We start from the raw sequence: 18,376 nt of genomic DNA, 5'->3' as shown, positions 1-18,376 counted from the left end.
TGTTTCTAATTTTATCACATAAAAGCTTATGTACACAATGTGTTCAATCTTAAATCTAAAGTGTTAAATTATAATCCTTATAAACCTAGTATGCAATGAGTGAATTACTGGCTTTGTGTAACACTGCAAACCATCTGATTTCTTATAGGTCATGAAAACTGCACAGAGGTACTATTGGAACAAAAATTTTTCCGCAAATTCTATGGTAATAGCTTCTCTCCATTGCACTGTGCCGTGTAAGTAGAAATTTCCAGTAACAAATGCAGATATGTTGCTTTATGATATATCTGGAAAGTAGCAGCATGTGAAGAAAACTATTTTTATTTGAGATTATTTGCGCAAGCAAATAATTTTAAAGCTGGTCATAAAATTGTGCTTATCTTTCTGTTAAAAAAAAGAGGCACAATAAAGAGTATTTTTGCATAAATATAATACATTTATGCTATTTGTTGAAATACTGATTTGTAATTAAATAGGTGCATTTCTGCTTCCTCCTAGTTTCTTCTCCCTTGCTTACCTGTATAGACCTACGTGTGTTCTTCACACGGTGTAATTTCATAGCTGTTCCATTCTTTGGCCATGACCTAGGCTATAGTGCCTTGGTCCATTTAGGTTTGACCTTTTGAGGTTCTTTTGAAACCCATTGGCTGAAAATTAATAAACTTCACAGAATCACAGAATCGTCTAGGTTGGAAGAGACCTCCAAGATCATCTAGTCCAACCTCTGCCCTAATACTAACAAGTCCTCCACTAAACCATATCACTAAGGGCTACATCTAAACGTCTTTTAAAGACCTCCAGGGATGGTGACTCAACCACCTCCCTGGGCAGCCCATTCCAATGCCTAACAACCCTTTCGGTAAAGAAGTTCTTCCTAACATCCAACCTAAACCTCCCCTGGCGCAACTTTAGCCCATTCCCCCTCGTCCTGTCACCAGGCACGTGGGAGAATAGACCAACCCCCACCTCTCTACAGCCTCCTTTAAGGTACCTATAGAGAGCGATGAGGTCTCCCCTGAGCCTCCTCTTCTCCAGGCTGAACAACCCCAGCTCCCTCAGCCGCTCCTCGTAAGACTTGTTCTCCAGACCCCTCACCAGCTTCGTTGCCCCTTCTCTGGACTCTCTCGAGCACCTCCATGTCCTTCTTGTAGCGAAGCGAACTTGTCACAGTCAAGATGATTCTTTTTTTTTTTTTTTTTTTTAGCAACTGGAATAAAGCAGTAATGGAAAAGGGACTTTGAAAAAACAATCTATACCATGCTAGAACAGTGCTCTGTGTGGGCCGTATTTTTTCCAAGATATTCTCAGCTGAGTATTTTCCAGACTGATTTCCCTGCATGGTCTTTCTTTCTTCTAACATAACTTCTATCTGGAAGCTTTGGTACTAGCCAAAGGGATTGATTGGCCATAGAGGCAGACTCTGTATCCAAAGTTCTCTTATTCCTTATGAACAACAAAACGTTGGTGGCTATTATGAGCTTCTAATCTTCTTCCATGCACGTATCTTAGACACATTCTTTATTCAAATAAAGTAGTGCATTTTCATACAGGAAGGATTTTAATACGGCAAAGTCATAACATTTCATTACATAATTGCTAATGTATTTTTACAAAAAATGCAAGATTACTTTGGTATGTACGACCTAACATGCTTATCAGGACATATAAACCATCAGAAGAGTAAGGAATTAAGCTCTGTAAAAACAAATGCAGACCTTCCTAATTCTTACCAATAATTAGAATGGCAGAATTATGAATTCTGTCTTCTATTGGAAGAATTAATGTATTCCAGAATTAATGATAGGAGTTGCTATTCTGTAGGCTTTCTTTCTACACTTGACATCATTGGAAAGTAGAAAAGTAAGTTATATATCAAACCTTGTAATTATCAAAAACAATATATTAGAGAAATAAGCATATTTATAAAGAATTTTTTTTACTCTGCTTAAAATAAACCAAATATTGGTCGTCTTTTAAACTGGTATGTAATTCTTAAACTCACCTAAAAACATGTGCATGTTAAAAATGCATGCAACTTTAAAATAAAAGAACTGTTGCTAAGACAGCATGGTCTTCTAGCTATATTAGAGATATAATATATGGCTAATACTGTTACTTAAAAATGTTCATAATGGAATAAGACAAATTACCAATAACCAGGAAGAGTACCTCCATGAAGGAAAAGTATTAGAAGCGTGAGTTGGAAGATGTGAGTTTTGATACCTTAAACATTAGAATAAAGCTTTCTCTGTGTAAGTGTATATGACCAAGTACTCTCCAGTGTTTGACACGTAGATTAAAGGATTTTAAGGTATTAAAGTTTTAATCCTAGGTTGCTAGTGTACTTTCAGTTAACCTTCTGCATAGTGAATTGCAGGATCAGCTTTGCTTTAGGTGCTGAAATCCATAGTAGCAGATGCAATCTTTTTACATTGTTTAAAAATGTCTTGTCTTTTGGCAGAATCAATGATCATGAAAACTGTGCATCACTGCTCATTGGAGCCATCGATGCCAACATTGTCAATTGCAAAGATGACAAAGGAAGGTAATAGCTTCTTAAATTGCCTTTCATCATTGTGAATCCATCTCATATTTTTCGTAATTCTGTCTGAACCTCTGTAACTAATCTTTATCATATATAGCTGAGCCAAGACTTGTCATGCTGACTCTGTCAGATAGCAGCTTACACTGCAACAAACTTAAGTGGTGGCTGACTTTGAAGTAAGAATACTATGAAGTATTCAATTTGGCTGTCAAAAAAGAATATAGTGTTTTGTTTGTTTAAAAAGCGTACCACTCCAGGCTGTTTCTCTGAATCTGTTTTCTTTCTGTTAAACATATAAACACATTTATTTGATAAATGGTGTGATACTGTGTACAAATAGGAAAGTATTTCATTAAAAGTTATGTTAGCATTCTCAGAACAAATGATTGAAAACTTCTGTACAGCAAAATAATTCATACCGGTACAGCAAGAGATATTCATTCAGTCAAATCTTCAGTCACATTGATAATCTCACTGCATGTATATACATACTTAAGATTGCTACAATTCTAAAAAATTAATACTCATTGTTTCTCTTAATTAAAACAAATACAAAACCTTCAGTAATGGTGATTCCTTACTCCTGTAAGGGTGAGAGCACCTCATCCTTACTGATAAGCAAAAACTGAAGTAACACGATTGTGTGGGTTACATACCAACTGTCCTTCATCTCAATTAGTTGTACTTCAGACCCAAAAGGCCACAGGGAGACAGGACGACTTCTAGTGTCTCAGTCTTGTGGAAACTGATAACTTTCAAAGTGGACAGAATTCTTTCTGTCTTTCATAGTAACGCAGTTGTCATAGCCAGTTGATGTAGTGTCTTTGACTATAGCTTGAAATACTTCAGTGTATTTAAGTACTGAATCTGTCCTTTTCTCGTAGTTTTCCCATTTCAAGTTTGCCTAAGAAAAATAAAAATCACATGCAGAACGATTATACTGCTTTCCATTTTACAGAGTATATTCCATTAAAATAAATATGCTGCTAGTACAAGATTCTACACAATACCATATCCACCCTCTGATTCCCTTTTTTAAAAGTTTATATTGCACCAGGACAGAGACTGTAAATATTGTTTGATTATTTTTGGATGTTGCTACTGCGGCTTTCCTCTTGTGATAACTTTTGAGGTTCGTAGGAAAAAATATCCAAACCATCTTGTGCTTTCAGGTTCTTGAGAAGGCAAGTAAATAGGAATATTGTAATTATTCAGCAACAGCTGTGGTCATGTTAATTTTCCCCACAGAACGCCCCTTCACGCAGCAGCCTTTGCGGATCACGTGGAATGCCTCCAGCTCCTCCTGAGTCACAGCGCCCAAGTGAATGCTGCAGATCATGCAGGGAAAACGCCTCTCATGATGGCAGCTCAAAACGGTCACATAGGTGCTGTAGGTGAGTAAATCCTTGCCACTTTTGAGTGCAACTGCAGTTGCTGATCCCAAATAAGTGATCGTGTTTTCCTGGGAAAACTAAGGAAGACAAATAAATTTTGTGCATGCCTGTAAGAAGCTACCTTTACATCTTTTTTTTTTTTCTTCTCAGTCATCGTTTCTCAGCAGTCTTTGTGACTCCTTGCAATAGCAAACTTGAGTCTTATTTCCTCCAAAGTGCATTGTAAAGAGCATGAGGGGAATAGTATTTCTTTTCTCTATTACTTTCTTGTTTTTATGGGGCAGTAAAACTGCATGTGTAAAAAAGTTTTAAGTGTAACCTCTTTTTCTGTTACATTATAGGAAATACTACTCTTGAAATGGCAGCTATCCACAGCTGTTTTGTTCCAGGCTAGACTACATGATATAGACATACAGATTACAGATATATTGACTTAACAAAACTCCCTTTTCTTTAGTTTTAACAGCACAGACTGCACCCTGAATTCATTATATCCATTTAGTCCACTCAGAGCAGGATTCAGAGTTGTTCTCAGGAAGTGATTTAGGCAGAATTTGCAAATCTGCAAATGGGGAAGTTGATACATAGATTAATCTATGTTCAACAGTTTGAGGCAAAATGAATGAGGTATTAGCTCTCCATTTGGCTGCTGATTAACTACACAAGATCAGTCTGTTCTCATTATTTTCACTTCATGTTTGTAAAGTTTACGTTGCATCAAGGCTTAATTGGTTAGCATGTATGCACACACATATTGAAATAGGTTTTTTTTCCCTCTGTTTTTACATATTTGTCTGCCCATCGGATTTGTTCATTGATTTCTACTAAACTTCAGACTTCTTGGTGAACATTGCTAAGGCAGACCTGACATTAAAAGATAAGGACTTGAATACATCTTTGCACTTGGCTAGCAGTAAAGTAAGTTGAAGATAACTGTGTGCTTCTATAATCTCTACTGTCTGTGTGTATGTTTGTGTTTGTTAAAGCTCCAACAAATATTTCTGCAATAGAGATGTGATGGTCAGACGTGTAGTGAGAACACTGTACCAAGCTTTTTTTCAAGTCTATTTCAGGGTTTAGTAAATTGAGAAATAAGGATGACAGCTGAAATAATATTTATTCTCCAAATTCTGTGGAAGGAACCCAAAATTTTATCTTGCACTCTATAGCAGTAAAAGCAGGGGTATTGATTAGATTGGTGGTGGTGGGTTTCCCAACTTTTTTTCCCATTAATTCCAATTGTTGTTGCCTGTTTTTGAAAAATTAAAATTAAAAAAAAAAAAGTCCATGGGATTCCCTCTCCTGGGACTTTTCTTTTACTCCTGTTTATTAATTTTTATTAGTTTATTATTAGTTTATTAATAATACAGAAGGCATTTAAAGACCTAGGAAATACAGTATTAGTTTTTGAGATTAAGCCCTCTCATTCTCTGTTATTGTGTAGTCCTTGTAAATCATCAGTTGAATGCGCTCTCAAAAGAAATGTCAGTCTTCCCTGAAAGCTGAGAAGGTGAATTCATATATGAGTGGAGGGTTGAAACACAGGTGAATGTCTAAAAATTGTAAATGTGCTAAAGAATCCTAGTATTGACAGTTTGTAAATGGTGTTTTAAGGCTTTTACAATTCACTCATTACAGTTCCTTAGAAACTGGGTAGCATATTCCATATTTTAAATTGAGTTTTTACATTTTGCTTTTATATGTAACGTTTCTTTTGCCTCAGTTTAACAATCTTCGGCAAATTAATACAGTTTTTTGTTTTCAACTACAGGGTCATGAAAAATGTGCCTTGTTAATACTTGACAAGATACAAGAACAGAGCCTTATTAATGCAAAAAATAATGCATTGCAGACGTAAGTATAACCTGATCCTCTCAAGTTCAGTTGACTTACCCAGAGATTCTGATTCAGCTTATCAAGTTCATGTCTTGGATTTTTTCATAGAAAAAGGAAGTTAAATTTCTGAGGTTTTTTTGAAGAGCCTGCCCTTGAAAACACTAGATTTATATTGCATTTTCACTTTTAATTTTGACTTCTTTGATGCTAATTCTGTGTTTGGTTTGTTGGAAAAATAATATGAAGTCATTTATTTGAAGACTATCAAAATTTCTTTCAATCATGTGAATGTATACTGGCATTTCCTACCTTTTCAAGCTTCACTTTAAATCTAAATAATTTATTTAGATTAAGATACTACATTTAATTTTAAAGTTTTTTGAGATCAAAGTTTATGTACAACTCCCTTCCATAGTGCTCATTATCAGCAGGATTGTAACCATCAATATTCTTACACCGGCTGCAACTGCTTGACTGGAATGGAGGAATGCCCCAGTAGAAGATTGAACCACAGGTTCAGGCTGTAGATCTAGAGCTTACAGATGAATCCATTCCACCTAAGCCCTTTTCCCCCCCTTTAATGTTGAAATTGTTTCTCCTGTTCCATTAGCTGCCGTAAACAGGAGGATGGTGTGCTAGCCCAGGAAGGGAGCAAAACTGCTGGAACAGAAATTATCAGTGGAATATTCAAGAGAAGAAAAGTGATACAATGATTTTGAACAGTCTGTAGTAGCCAGAATTAAGGATAGAACAAAGGCATTTCTTCAGTCTTAGATACATTTTCCTTTTAAATGTCCATTGTGTGCTGCAAACAGTGGAAATCTGACAGGTTTTTAAAGAAATCCTTGAGACTGGCAAGTGTTAAGCAATCTTTGCATGTATAAAGGTAATTGCTTATATTTATTTTCCACATATTTTATAGATATGGTACACCAGAATTATTTTAAAGTTTGTAATATAATTTAATGTCTAGATTATAATTGTTATGATCCTCAGGAGGAAACATTCTGATGCTGGATATGCTGTAAGTGCTGCCTAACTTTTTTTAAAAGGATTATTTTAAACTAAACTTTAATTTTTATGTTTTGTTTTGTAGACCTCTCCATATTGCTGCACGTAATGGCTTGAAGATGGTGGTTGAAGAGTTGCTAACCAAAGGGGCATGTGTCCTAGCAGTAGATGAAAATGGTAAGTAAATAATACACTTTGGTAAACTTCAGTAGTACCTAACAGGTAATTTTACAACAGACCGACGCAATAGACTTAAAAGCTGGTAGACATCATTGATACTTATATTCTTCCAAGAACAAACAATGAGCTGTGTGAGTATCTGTATTAAAAAGGACGCTTTTCTCTTTATTTTTTTTTTTAATATAGAAATGTATTCTGAACATCACAGTGGTCCCTTTTACTGTTCATTTTGCATGTACTGTCAACAGCTAGTCTTTTTTAATGCTTGAGTGCAGTGGTAACTTGAATTTCCTAAACATGCAAGTGGCACCGGATAATTCTGACACCTTGCAGAAGAATTAAGGATTATGCATTCAATCAGCGCATGTTTAAATGGGTAGGAAGAAAACCATCACCATATGTTTGATTGTGTCCTAGTTCATTCTGAGATCAAAACTTGTGCTTTCCAATTGTCTGACCTAACCCAAGATGCAAGTAAATTACTGTTATATTACCTCATAAAATACATGATTGGTTAATGTGATAATTTTGTTTCAGATCTCAGTGAAGTCCTTCCTTAAACATTATAAAGCCCACAGGGAGCTGTGCTTCTATAATTAATATTTTCAAAAATCTCTTCCTGAAATAAGCTGGTTTCTCTCACAATACTGACTTTGTGGCATTAATATAATAATTTGGTACCTCCATCTCCCCATATCTGTAAACTAACAATAATAAAGCTTAGCCATCATTGCAAGAGATTTGATATCTATGGATGCAAAGAACTGAGTGGTGAGTATTTATTATTAAGCAATTGCTATTAGGTGAACTTGCATGAATGAGTCCCACTGAAGTCATCTGGCCCTAATGTCAGTTTAGAGATAGGGGACAGAAAAATGAACCAGACTAGCTTCTAACCACCATTTTGTTTTGGTTGTTAAAATTGTACATGCAGATCTAGCTAATTTGCGTGTATGTCATGAGTGGAAAATTAAGTTCAAATCTGATACATGTTTAATTTTTATAGGAGCAACTGCGCACACAGTTTAAAAGAGAGAAATTTAAGTACAATAAGTACAATTCTAAAGAATACTTGAACTTGGAACTCGGTAGAAGAAGGAATTCTATTTAGGGGATGCATTCATTGCAATTGGTGCGTAAGTGTGAGTAGTTTGCTACAAAACTACTCACGTTTGTCCACCAAACTCATCTACTCTGCAGGTGTTTTCAGCTTACTTGAGCCAGTAAGATAGAAGTAATACCTCAGATTACTTTTGCTGCAGCATTTAAGATTTAGCCATCTGCAAAAGAATTTGTATGCTCTTAACATAAAGGAGGAGTTCTTGGAAAGTGCAGAGCACAGTGCACTTTCACAGTACTGCACAGCAGCCTGCAAAATTGATAGATAGCAAGTATTATTAGCATACTCATTTCAAAGGTTTGTTTACATGAGGAGCTACTTTGTGGCAGTCCTTGAACAGGAGCCAGGTTTTGTCTCTTTCACTGCAGAGAAGACAAATTTCTGATAGCTCCCCAGTTCTTTGTTTTACTGACATCTATATTATGACTTTATATTTAAAACCTATGCCAGGCTTTCTGAATACAGTTATTATTCCTCTAACATAATGCAAATTGTGGATAACTGAACATCCACATAGTCACACTTGCTATACATGTACCACATGCACTGGTCTAATTCTATTCTCTTACAGTTTCATTCCTAAATGAACTGCTTTCTGAGTTGAGTATATGCTCAACTGATCAGTCTTGGAAATTTTGCTTATTATTCCAAAATATGTTAAAACTAATATCTTTTATGTTCTAATGAAAGTCGTTGTTCTCAGAATGAGACTTGTTCATATATACAGAAACTGAAGCCAGTTTCTGTCCCTGTTGCTGTACACCCTATGTTCTGTATTCATCATATTGTTTGTGCTGTTGAACTGTGTTTAACAAGTGCTTTTATTCATATTGTGAAGTCTGTTTGCTGCCTGATTTTAAAAAAATAGTGCTTGTTGTGGTCACAGTGATTTAAATGCTCCATAAAGTGTGTATTTTCCCAGCATGTCTAATTTAAAATAAGTAACACCCCCCTGTTGCCTGGCATGATTGTAACTGAACATACATCTCCTGCTTACGAAGTCGTCTAGAGATGTATATGAGGAATGCTCAGTGCCATTCTCAGTACCCGTAGTACTAACCATTGCCTTGTCTGCATTTGTGCCCAGGTCATACGCCAGCCCTGGCTTGCGCTCCTAACAAAGACGTGGCTGACTGCCTGGCACTCATTTTGGCTACCATGATGCCTTTTTCTCCTTCCAGTTCAATGACGGCTTTCAACTTCGCTTGTTTTAAAAAAGACAGTTTGGGCAGGACACATCTCTGCGATGGCTCCAGTATGGGTAGCATTAACTCTTGTAATAAGCCCTTGAGTAATAACATAGGAACAGAGGATGGGTACAATGAAAATGATTCTGATTCTGAAACATTTTGACTTTTTGGTATGCAAAACTTTTTCTTTCCGTATTGTTTCCTTTCAGCTTTTTGTTTTGGTCTTTTTAAACAGCTCAAATCCCACTCCTATATTCTTAACTATTACTCTTGACAAGTAGGTATTGAAAGATATGTAGTGTTGATGAGAATTAAGCCTTTAAATAACAAAGGGGGACTTACTGGAATATTATTCCCATTAATGTTCTGCAGCTTTTCAGCTTCCTCATGTTTTCTTTAGGCCCTAAGTGCCCCTGTGGAAAGTCTCTACCTCTTATTTTAAGTAAAAAAGAGAAAATGCCTTTTTTCTTTTTGACAGCACAAATAAACAGGGAACTGTTTGTAAAAAGTACTTACATATTTTAGCTGTACTATTAGTACACAAACATATTTTCAATGTAGCCTTCATAGATTTCACCATTGCTCCTTTCCTCTGTTTGTCTGTTTACTAATTCCAGGGGCTCTGATAATTAGATAACTTCTTTTACACAAACCAAAGGTGAAGTTGTAAATCCTAAAATTGCCTGTATTACGTTTCTACAGGAAAAAAAAATTTTACATTCTGCACGTATTAAGCACTTAAACGTACAGAAAGCACTTTTTACAGTTATTAGTTGCAGCACGCAATTAGAAAAATATAAACTCTTAAGGCCAAATTCTACTTGTCTCACCATGTTTCCCCACTGACATTAGTGGAACCACTTGTGAAAAATTAAAATCACTTGCCCCCCCCCCCCCTTTTCTTTTCCAATTCAGCACAAGCGTGTACAGTTTATTTGCACTACAGAATTAGGGCCATTAGAAGTTTCTGTCACCTGAGCCATTAACCGTGAATCTAGTATCAGAAAAAGAAATAAGGTGTAGACAAAGGTGTACGTAAACATTTATGATGACATGCCAACTTCAATAGATTTTAAAAATTTTCTATGCTTAAATAACCAATTTTTACTGTAAACAATATCGATTTTTAACATACTTCTGCCAGTGTTTGGATTAACAGAGTAGAGGTAAAGTAGTGAAAGCATAACACCAAAAGTTGAAATACCAAACACGAGAAAACAAAAATGTACCATGCACCATGCAGGGGATCGGAGGTGCATGCTAAAAGAGCCTATTGTCACCAGCTTTGAAAGCAATGTCAACTTGTGAATATGTTTACTCCTTCTGCCAAAGTTTCTAGGTCAAACGGACCCCGACCCTCATCTGCAACAGAAGTACAAAAGGAAGAATGAGACTTTATAAACAAAAACAAAACAAAACAAACGAATGCCTATCACGAACTAACCAGCCGTACCAAGAGGACCAAAATGCTTCAGTGATTAAATGGAAGACTTTAGTACTTTTATTTTTTTCTTCAAATGTGAGTGACATAATGAAGTAGTTTTTCTAAATCATAAAACTATAAACTTTTGAGGTAATGAATAGTCTTGAGTGAATTTTACATTTTATGATGCAGGTTTCAAGTTGACATTTGTAACTAATTATGTGTTGACCACAGTTTGTTTTTTTCCAGACTAAGGAAAATGTTCATATGCTTTTAATGTAAATGTGTTTATATTTATTTGAAATGAAACAAATACCCAGGAAAATTAACTATGGCTTTTTCTCCTTGTTAGTAGTTGTGCATATTATTTTGTGTAATGCAAAATAAAATGTGAATCTAGGCAAGACTGATGGCCTGAGTGGAAAAAGGAAGGACTGATGCACTTCAGAAGTGTGCCCATCTTAATCTGTGGAATGCAAAGATGAAGTCCACAGGCTGTACTGGTAAAAAAGCAGAGAGCAAAACACTTTTCATCGTCATTTGAAAGTGTAAGAAAGGGATCCAACACCTTGCTAGACAGGTGAGAGAACACTGTACAACTACAGTAAAGTTATAGAAAAGGGTAATGTAGCATGGAGTTAAGGTGTTACAAGTTCCAGTGATTCACACTCAGGATATCTGCAGGCCTAAATCTGTGCTGGGAGGATGAGAAGAGCTTCTTCCTGAGTGCATGCTTTCATCAGGGTAAATAAAAAGTAAGGATTTCTATTTTAGTTGTAGTTTTTAGCCATGTTCCACTGAATTGTTTAAAAATAATAATCCGTCAGCAGATTTCCAGTTCTTCAATTGAAAAAAAACACACATTGTTTATTTTGCCGTGCTAAAATTAAACATTGTTTCCTTGAACATTAACAAATTTCCAAAATTTGCAATGAACTTCCTAAGGGATAGTGTCTATGAAGGCAAAGGTATGTTTTTCCTCAATCCTATCTTTTCAGCAGTAGAATGACAGAGCACGGGAAACCCTGGTTTTCTCCTCAGAAGTAGCACAGGAAACATTTTTATGATTGACTTTTCTCAAAGTTTTTCATTAAAACCTGCAGAATAGCAATAACCACCTTATTGTAAGCACTGAAAATAAGAGGAGAGACCAGTTGTTAGTTTTCAGTCATGTGTTTAGAAATGAATGGAAATTCCAAGTTTTAGTTTGTTTGTTTCTGTGTAGAATGAGGGCATTTAAAACAAACAAACAAATGGGAAATAGTTGCCACCTGCTCTAACAGCAGGAACAGCATTTTAATTTTATTTCAACCAGAGATTAAATATGTCTAACCCTCAAATAAATTTACACTAGCCTACATGAAGTTGTTTCATTAGGAGAAAACCAGTGATCTTTACAAGGAGAGTATTGTATTATTTCAAGCAGCCATTTTAAACAAATCAGTATTTTACTTGCTACCGTACAGAGTTACTGAAAATATTTTGTAAATTTGCAATACCTTGTAACTCTGGTAACTGTGTAGTATAACTGCTAACTTTTATGATGTATACAACGTTATAGAAGTGTAGGTGATTATCAAATAACTTTGCTCCTTCTAGGAATCAAATTTAAACTTCACTGATTAAACTTCTCTATAAACTAGCAATGTTGTAAGTATACAGTATTCCAGAAATCCTAGAAAAATATGATTTGTTAGCATCTTATGGGCATTGGGAAAGCCATGTTTTGAGTATGGTGTTCTTAGGGAAACCATCACAAGCAAGACCTTTGGAAGTACTCAGTATCAGCCTGTCCCCAGATCTCACCAGAATCCCTTTTCCTGTATGCTAGTATATTAACCTGTAACATAATTTGTCACTTGTAAAAATAAATGTGTTATTTAGGACAGGTATTTAAGCATGGGAATAATCTTATGTAAATAATCACCATGCCTTTCTGTGGACTTTTTACAAGGGTAGATTTAATCATACAGAATTGTTGCACTTAACCCTGGATCCTGCAATTTACAGTACATGGACTACTTCTGTATTTGCACCAAACAGTGGGTATTTTTTGAGGGGCAGCAGTCTGCCCAGTTTTATTAGCAGGATAGTTTTCATCCTGTATTTTAACCACAGTTGCAGGTGGAATCCATAGCAGGATTGGGTCCCATGTCTCTCTCATAAATACTGAGTAAAAACCTCCGGACTGCCTGAAATTGCTGTGAAATAGCTCAGGGGATTTCTGTTCATCGCTACTAAAAGGGCACCATAATGTGTTTGGTACTTTTATGCAGTCAACAACTGCCAGATTATTAAATTAGAACAAACACATGAAATGAATTGTTTATCCATTGTACTGTTGAGAAACTTGGTTATGTATCTTGAGGATGACTTCAAAAAAAATTGTGATTTTTATTCTTAGTCATGTAAGAAATATTAGAGTGCCTTTTTATATTTGTGTATTATGGAAATGTTTTGTGAAAGTTGTCTCTTTTTTTTTTCCATTTGAGTGTTATAAAAGCAATATATTACCAGTAAATTTTCATTTCAACCCTTCTTTGAATGTATAAAGTGTTTCTTCTTTTCATATGTTCTACCTGTATTGAAATGAAAATTAATATGCTAAATTTCTATAGGAATAATGTATAATTTTTGCAGTGCTGAAAATGCTTTCTTATTACACAAAAAGTAAACCTTTGATCAGTGTTATAGGAAAGGGCGTTCTAAACTAGTGACAATCTGAGTGTGTGTATAAAATGTAATTTTATGCGTTTCTTATGCAGTGATCTACATATTAAAGCCAATATCTTATGTTTTGTAGGTTTTGTCTTATATTTTATGCTTTAGCATGTGCAATATATCTTTACAAACGATGGTGATATGAATCTGGTGCCAGTGTTATATTTTGCATAACATTTGTAATAAACAATATGAAATATTGTTTGATGGTTTCAGTGGGGTTTTGTCGGTATTGTTTTATTTTGTAAATTGAAGTTTATAGACTTGGTAAATGTCATGTATAAAATGAGGAAAAAGACTTACTTCAGTGAATGACTTGGAATTCAGCCTGAATCTTCTCAAGCACAGTCTAGTAACTTTTTTTCAACTACTGAATGCTGTATTAATGTAATGAAAAACCCTAACTGTAAACTACTATTGAGATGCATTCAGATGGTTATTTTTACAAATAAAAATGGTACAAATACTGGTGGAAAACGGAGTAAATTTTATTTATTTTAAATGACGGGAAAACGTTTAACTACTGAGTGTAGTGAAGATGCTGAAAAGATGCTACCGCTTGTCTGACAGGAGTCCCCTCAGCGCGCCCTGACCTCCCCATCATGGCGGGTACGCAGCCGGCGGATGCGTCTCTGCCCTCCCCGACATGGCGGGCAGGCGGCGCGCCGAGCGCCGACCTCCCCAACATGGCGGCCGCACCTCTCCCGCTCCCGTTGGCGGCCAGGTTGTGGCGCCCGCCCCGTCCCTCCCCGCCCCGTCCCTCCCCACCGTGCCCGCGGCCGCGGGGCGAGGCCGCTCCGCACCTCAGCGCGATGGGGCGGGCGAGCGGGAGGCTGCCCGCGGCGGCGCCCCTCTTCTACGGGGCGTTGGCGGCGCTGACGCTGCTGGGGGTGCGCGACGTGTTGTTTCTCTACGAGGAGAACCGCTGCAGCATGACCTACATGTTCGAGTACCCCGAGTACCTGGTGAGCGAGGGGGGCGGCAGCCCGAAGGGGCGCGGCAGGGCCGCTGACGGAGCAGGGCGGGCGGCGCCGCCGCAACAGGTGGGAGGGAGCCAGCCGGCACCCAGCGCCGCCGGTGGGCGGAGGGGCGGCGGCCTCGCCGGGAGCCGTGAGGGGAGGAAGGGGTCGGGGGCGCGATGGGCGAGACGGGTCTGCCGCGGTACCTTGGGGCACCTCGGGCTGCCCGTCTGGAGGAGTCAAAGCCTCCCGCTTGTAGCAAATGAAATAAAAACCTTCGCGCTTTCCTCCCGCCAGTAGTTGCCGGGTGCGGTACCTGTAGCCCTGGCGAAACCGGCCGGAGGCACTCGGAGCTGCTGAGGGAAGAGAAGGCTGGGCCATGTCTGACGGTGCTGGCACGGGGCCGGTGGTGGCCTGTGGGTCGAGTCCTGTCCTTGTTTCTCGGCCCTCTGTGTGGCTCTGTGAAGCGACTGACCTGCCGAAGAAGGGAGCGGCTGAGGTCCCGGTGTAAGCCATTTTCCCAAGTCAGTGAGCGCCCGGCGGGTGGCAAGGAACTCGCAGACCTGCCCGCAGCTTCTCGCTTTGCTGACAAAACCTCTTAGAGACCTTCTGAAAGACCTCCCAGGAAATCTTGAGTCAGTTTGAAGGAGACAGCTGCTGAGGGAATTGTTGTTTTCCAGACACTGTGTACATGTTACATTATACTGTGGGGATGTCAACATGTGAACTGAGGTAGCATTGCTGCTATTACCGCATTCACTTGTTTAAAAACAGTTTTTTAACAGAGTTCTTACTGCAGGATTTTTGTTTCTGTTAAAAACATCACAAAGCATGTTCTGTCAGTTCTTAAACGGTCATTTAGCATCACCTCTTTTGGAAAAAACGTAATCAAATATTCTGCATCATAATCTGCTGTTCTCAAGTAGGTTTCGAGCTGGGCCTGCATAGTAAGGAAGATCTTGCAGCAAAAACTTGGTTCCTAAATTCATAATGAAGCAGCAAGTTAATTTTAGGATCCGTTAACTGCACGTGATTATTTCAACACAGTCAAGTTCTGTGCGTGTTAGCATGCAAAAGAGAGCCTTGGGATAGCTGTAGGGGTTGTTCTGTCAGTGCTGTAGAGTAAAATTGTTTAAGCAACTATAAATACTTACACAGTACGCAGCAAATTTTCAGCTCTCCTAGTAGCCGAAACCTACTTCAGTTTCAGTTCAAAGCCAACCAACTGAAAGTTACTGGCATAATCTGTCTGATGTTATTGGAGGTTCTCTGAAATTGTCATTTACCAGCACAACTTTGGTATTTAGTCACTGTGCCAGTGCTTCAGTTCTAAGTTCTGTGCTGTAAGAGATGCACTGCTTCAGGGTGGGCACAGGGACAGGGAAGGAATTCCACGCAGCAGTGATGCAAGTTGTGTCTCGCTGTGGTGCCTCTCCAAACTCCTAATCTGTAAGCAGTCACTTTTACTGCATGCAGAACAGTACTTTGGGGGAAAAATATGTCCATGTTTGAGTCTGTTAAGCCATTAGACTTCTCAACTACATTTTTATTGCTGAAGAGGTTGGTTGTTTCATTTTTAATGTATTTGTAATGCTGGTGTTGGTGCGAAACTACAAGGTAAGGATTTCAGATGAATGGTACCTGTTCTCCCTGCCAGACTGTGTACTGCATTACAAAACAAATAGTTCTTTGAGCAGGGAAACATAAAAAGTTTGATTTCCTGGAGTCTGTTTTTTGGTGTGCCTAATTGTGTGATATAGTTCACAGTTGAGCTACTACCAAGAAAGGAATTGGTATTGGATTTTTTTTTAATTTTTATTTATTTATTTTGTAGGTTATTTTGTTTGTTTGTTTGTTTTTTGTTTGTTTTTTTGAGTTGCAGAATTGCAGTATTTGAACTTGGCCAATTCTTGTCCTGGCTAAACTTGTTATGAGATTCAGAAGTTATTAATGAGGGCTTTTTCACACAAGCCTAATTTTCTTAGAAGCACAGTGAAAACTGAAGCCTATGTTGACATTGTAAAAACTTGCCATAGCTCATTACAGCCAATTATGTAACCAGGGTCTTGGGAAATCAGAATTTAAAACCTCTGTCATGGAACAGGGACTTCTGTTTCCCTTGGGAGATGTGTGTTACTATTTTGTAACACAAGTTGAAGACTAAGGGAAAGGAAATAGTCTGTAGTCAAGGAGGGACAGACAGAGATGAAAAGGGGAGGGGATGAGTGTGTATGTGTGTGTGGTGGGAATTACAGCTAAATCACCTTTACTGTAGTCAGAGGTGGGAGAACCAACTGGAATAGAGATGCTTCTACTTAGTTCTATTTAAGCAAAGCACCTGAGGGAGACTTTAGAGAAGTTTACTGATGCAAAACTGGGTTTAATATTTACTTCGCTGTGATGTAAAATAAAATGTTACCTTAAGATTTAAAATGCCTTTTCTTTTTTTATACAGTTTGTTCATTATTTCATATATCTGTGAATTATCGTGATAAGTAACCAAATGCTATAACTAGCGTATAATTAGTATCACTCAGGTGTCCTGGTTTCTGGCCTGAAATCTCATGTCCTGAGAGAAGTGACTTCCTTTTTTTTTTTTTTTTCCCCCCTGTAGTATGTTACTTTAAGGATATGCAACTTTAACAGATACACAATTGCAGTCATTCCCAGTTTGTTTAAAGCTGGTTCAAGTTCATAATTGTTTCAACAAGCTGCAGCCACTCATGTGCAGTAATACCTACTTAAAATAAGTACTCAACATTTTATGTTTATTGAACTTTTTAAAGCAAAACCCGTTGAAGTTTTTCCTTCTGTGTTCTTCAGACTGTCCTTTAAAACACTACATAAAACAGAAACCAAAATATTTAAATGGCTGGATGGCCACTGTATTTTCTTGTTTGCAACGGTATAGATGTCATATTTGGTTTCTTTAAGCTTAAATCTACATTCAGAAACAAATGTTATTTAGTTTTCTAGGCACTGGAAAACTAGGCTATGTAGTCTTCATGTTCAAAAGGTGAACAATATGCTATGTTTTCCATGCGTAATTGATTTTAGTGAGAACATCCTGACATTCCAAACTGCATCAGCTATCTTTCAGTTCAGCCTTTTAGTAAGGATAGAGCCTCTTCACCTTGTTCAACAGATCTGAGCTGCCTTCTTTGTAGTAGCCTATTTGCATTTCAAAAATCTTTTGAGTTCTTGGGTGCTAGAGGATAGTATTTTGATTCTGTGCCATGTTTTCTTTTGCAACAGAAAATAAAATTACCGAAGAAAACAGCCAGGCGATATCCAGCATATGAGCTCTATCTCTACGGGGAGGGGAATTATGCTGAAGAAAACAAAAATCTAGTGTTGACAGGAATTCCAGTTCTCTTTCTTCCTGGGAATGCTGGCAGTTACAAACAAGGTAAGCATTTACCTAATTTATAGGTATTTTGCAAAGAGTTCTCATAGTTATGCATTAGTTAATGGCAAGAAGTTTTCTGTTTGAAATGATATCAATAATGGTTGATCGTCTTATGGTGCAGTTAATCCTTATCATTCCGTGGTCAATTTCAAGAAGGCAGAAGACTTGATTTTTATTTGAAATTAGTTAAGCAGTTGAGCTATAATATATTTCTGGAGTGAGACATTATGTTTTGAAGGCCAGAAACAGTACAATTTATGCTGTACTATGGCAGCACTGCACCGTTGCTATGTGTTTCCAATCAAAAACGTATTTGCTTTTGATTTGAATAGTATTCAGAGCAGCTGTGCCAAATAAAGCAATACCTGAATTTGATCAGAAGAAGCTAAACCAGCTGCCATCTGTCATCAGAAGTGGTATTAGTTACATACTATAGAAATAAGCATCATCTTATGGTTTAACTTGTAGCTTCAGTATTTCCTAATTCTTTATGTAGTGGTAGTTTTTCCTTAGTATCATCTTCCCCCTCTACACATGGCCTGCTTTGGTTTTCCATGTTATTCCCTGTTACAGTTCTAGGCTCCAGAT

The 18,376-nt window shown here is 37.5% G+C and overlaps 2 protein-coding genes across 18 annotated transcripts in view; both read left to right on the top strand.

Annotated features, from left to right (window-relative positions):
• ANKRD44 (ankyrin repeat domain 44) overlaps window positions 1-13,621 on the top strand; it is a 151,828-nt gene extending 138,207 nt beyond the window's left edge. For 14 of the 17 annotated variants that reach the window (XM_083843009.1, XM_083843006.1, XM_083843005.1 and 11 more), the window contains 7 exons: window positions 149-236; window positions 2,462-2,545; window positions 3,794-3,939; window positions 4,775-4,857; window positions 5,711-5,793; window positions 6,872-6,963; window positions 9,174-13,621. In XM_083843009.1, coding sequence (XP_083699135.1) covers window positions 149-236; window positions 2,462-2,545; window positions 3,794-3,939; window positions 4,775-4,857; window positions 5,711-5,793; window positions 6,872-6,963; window positions 9,174-9,439 — 842 coding nt within the window. In that variant the 3' untranslated portion in view covers window positions 9,440-13,621. The remainder of the gene's footprint in view (window positions 1-148; window positions 237-2,461; window positions 2,546-3,793; window positions 3,940-4,774; window positions 4,858-5,710; window positions 5,794-6,871; window positions 6,964-9,173) is intronic. The other 3 variants (XM_083843000.1, XM_083842997.1, XM_083843003.1) reach the window with 2 other exon arrangements.
• Window positions 13,622-14,021: 400 nt separating this feature from the next.
• Window positions 14,022-18,376, top strand: part of PGAP1 (post-GPI attachment to proteins inositol deacylase 1) — a 33,329-nt gene continuing 28,974 nt past the window's right edge. Inside the window, exons 1-2 of the mRNA XM_083843023.1 lie at window positions 14,022-14,385; window positions 17,635-17,788. Of these exons, the coding sequence (XP_083699149.1) occupies window positions 14,023-14,385; window positions 17,635-17,788 (517 nt within the window). The 5' untranslated portion in view covers window position 14,022. The remainder of the gene's footprint in view (window positions 14,386-17,634; window positions 17,789-18,376) is intronic.

Source organism: Anser anser (genome assembly GCF_964211835.1).
Source record: "Anser anser genome assembly, chromosome: 6".
Lineage (NCBI taxonomy): Eukaryota > Metazoa > Chordata > Aves > Anseriformes > Anatidae > Anser > Anser anser.
Note: the sequence above shows the minus strand (reverse complement) of the source record. Positions and strands in the feature narration are given on the sequence as shown.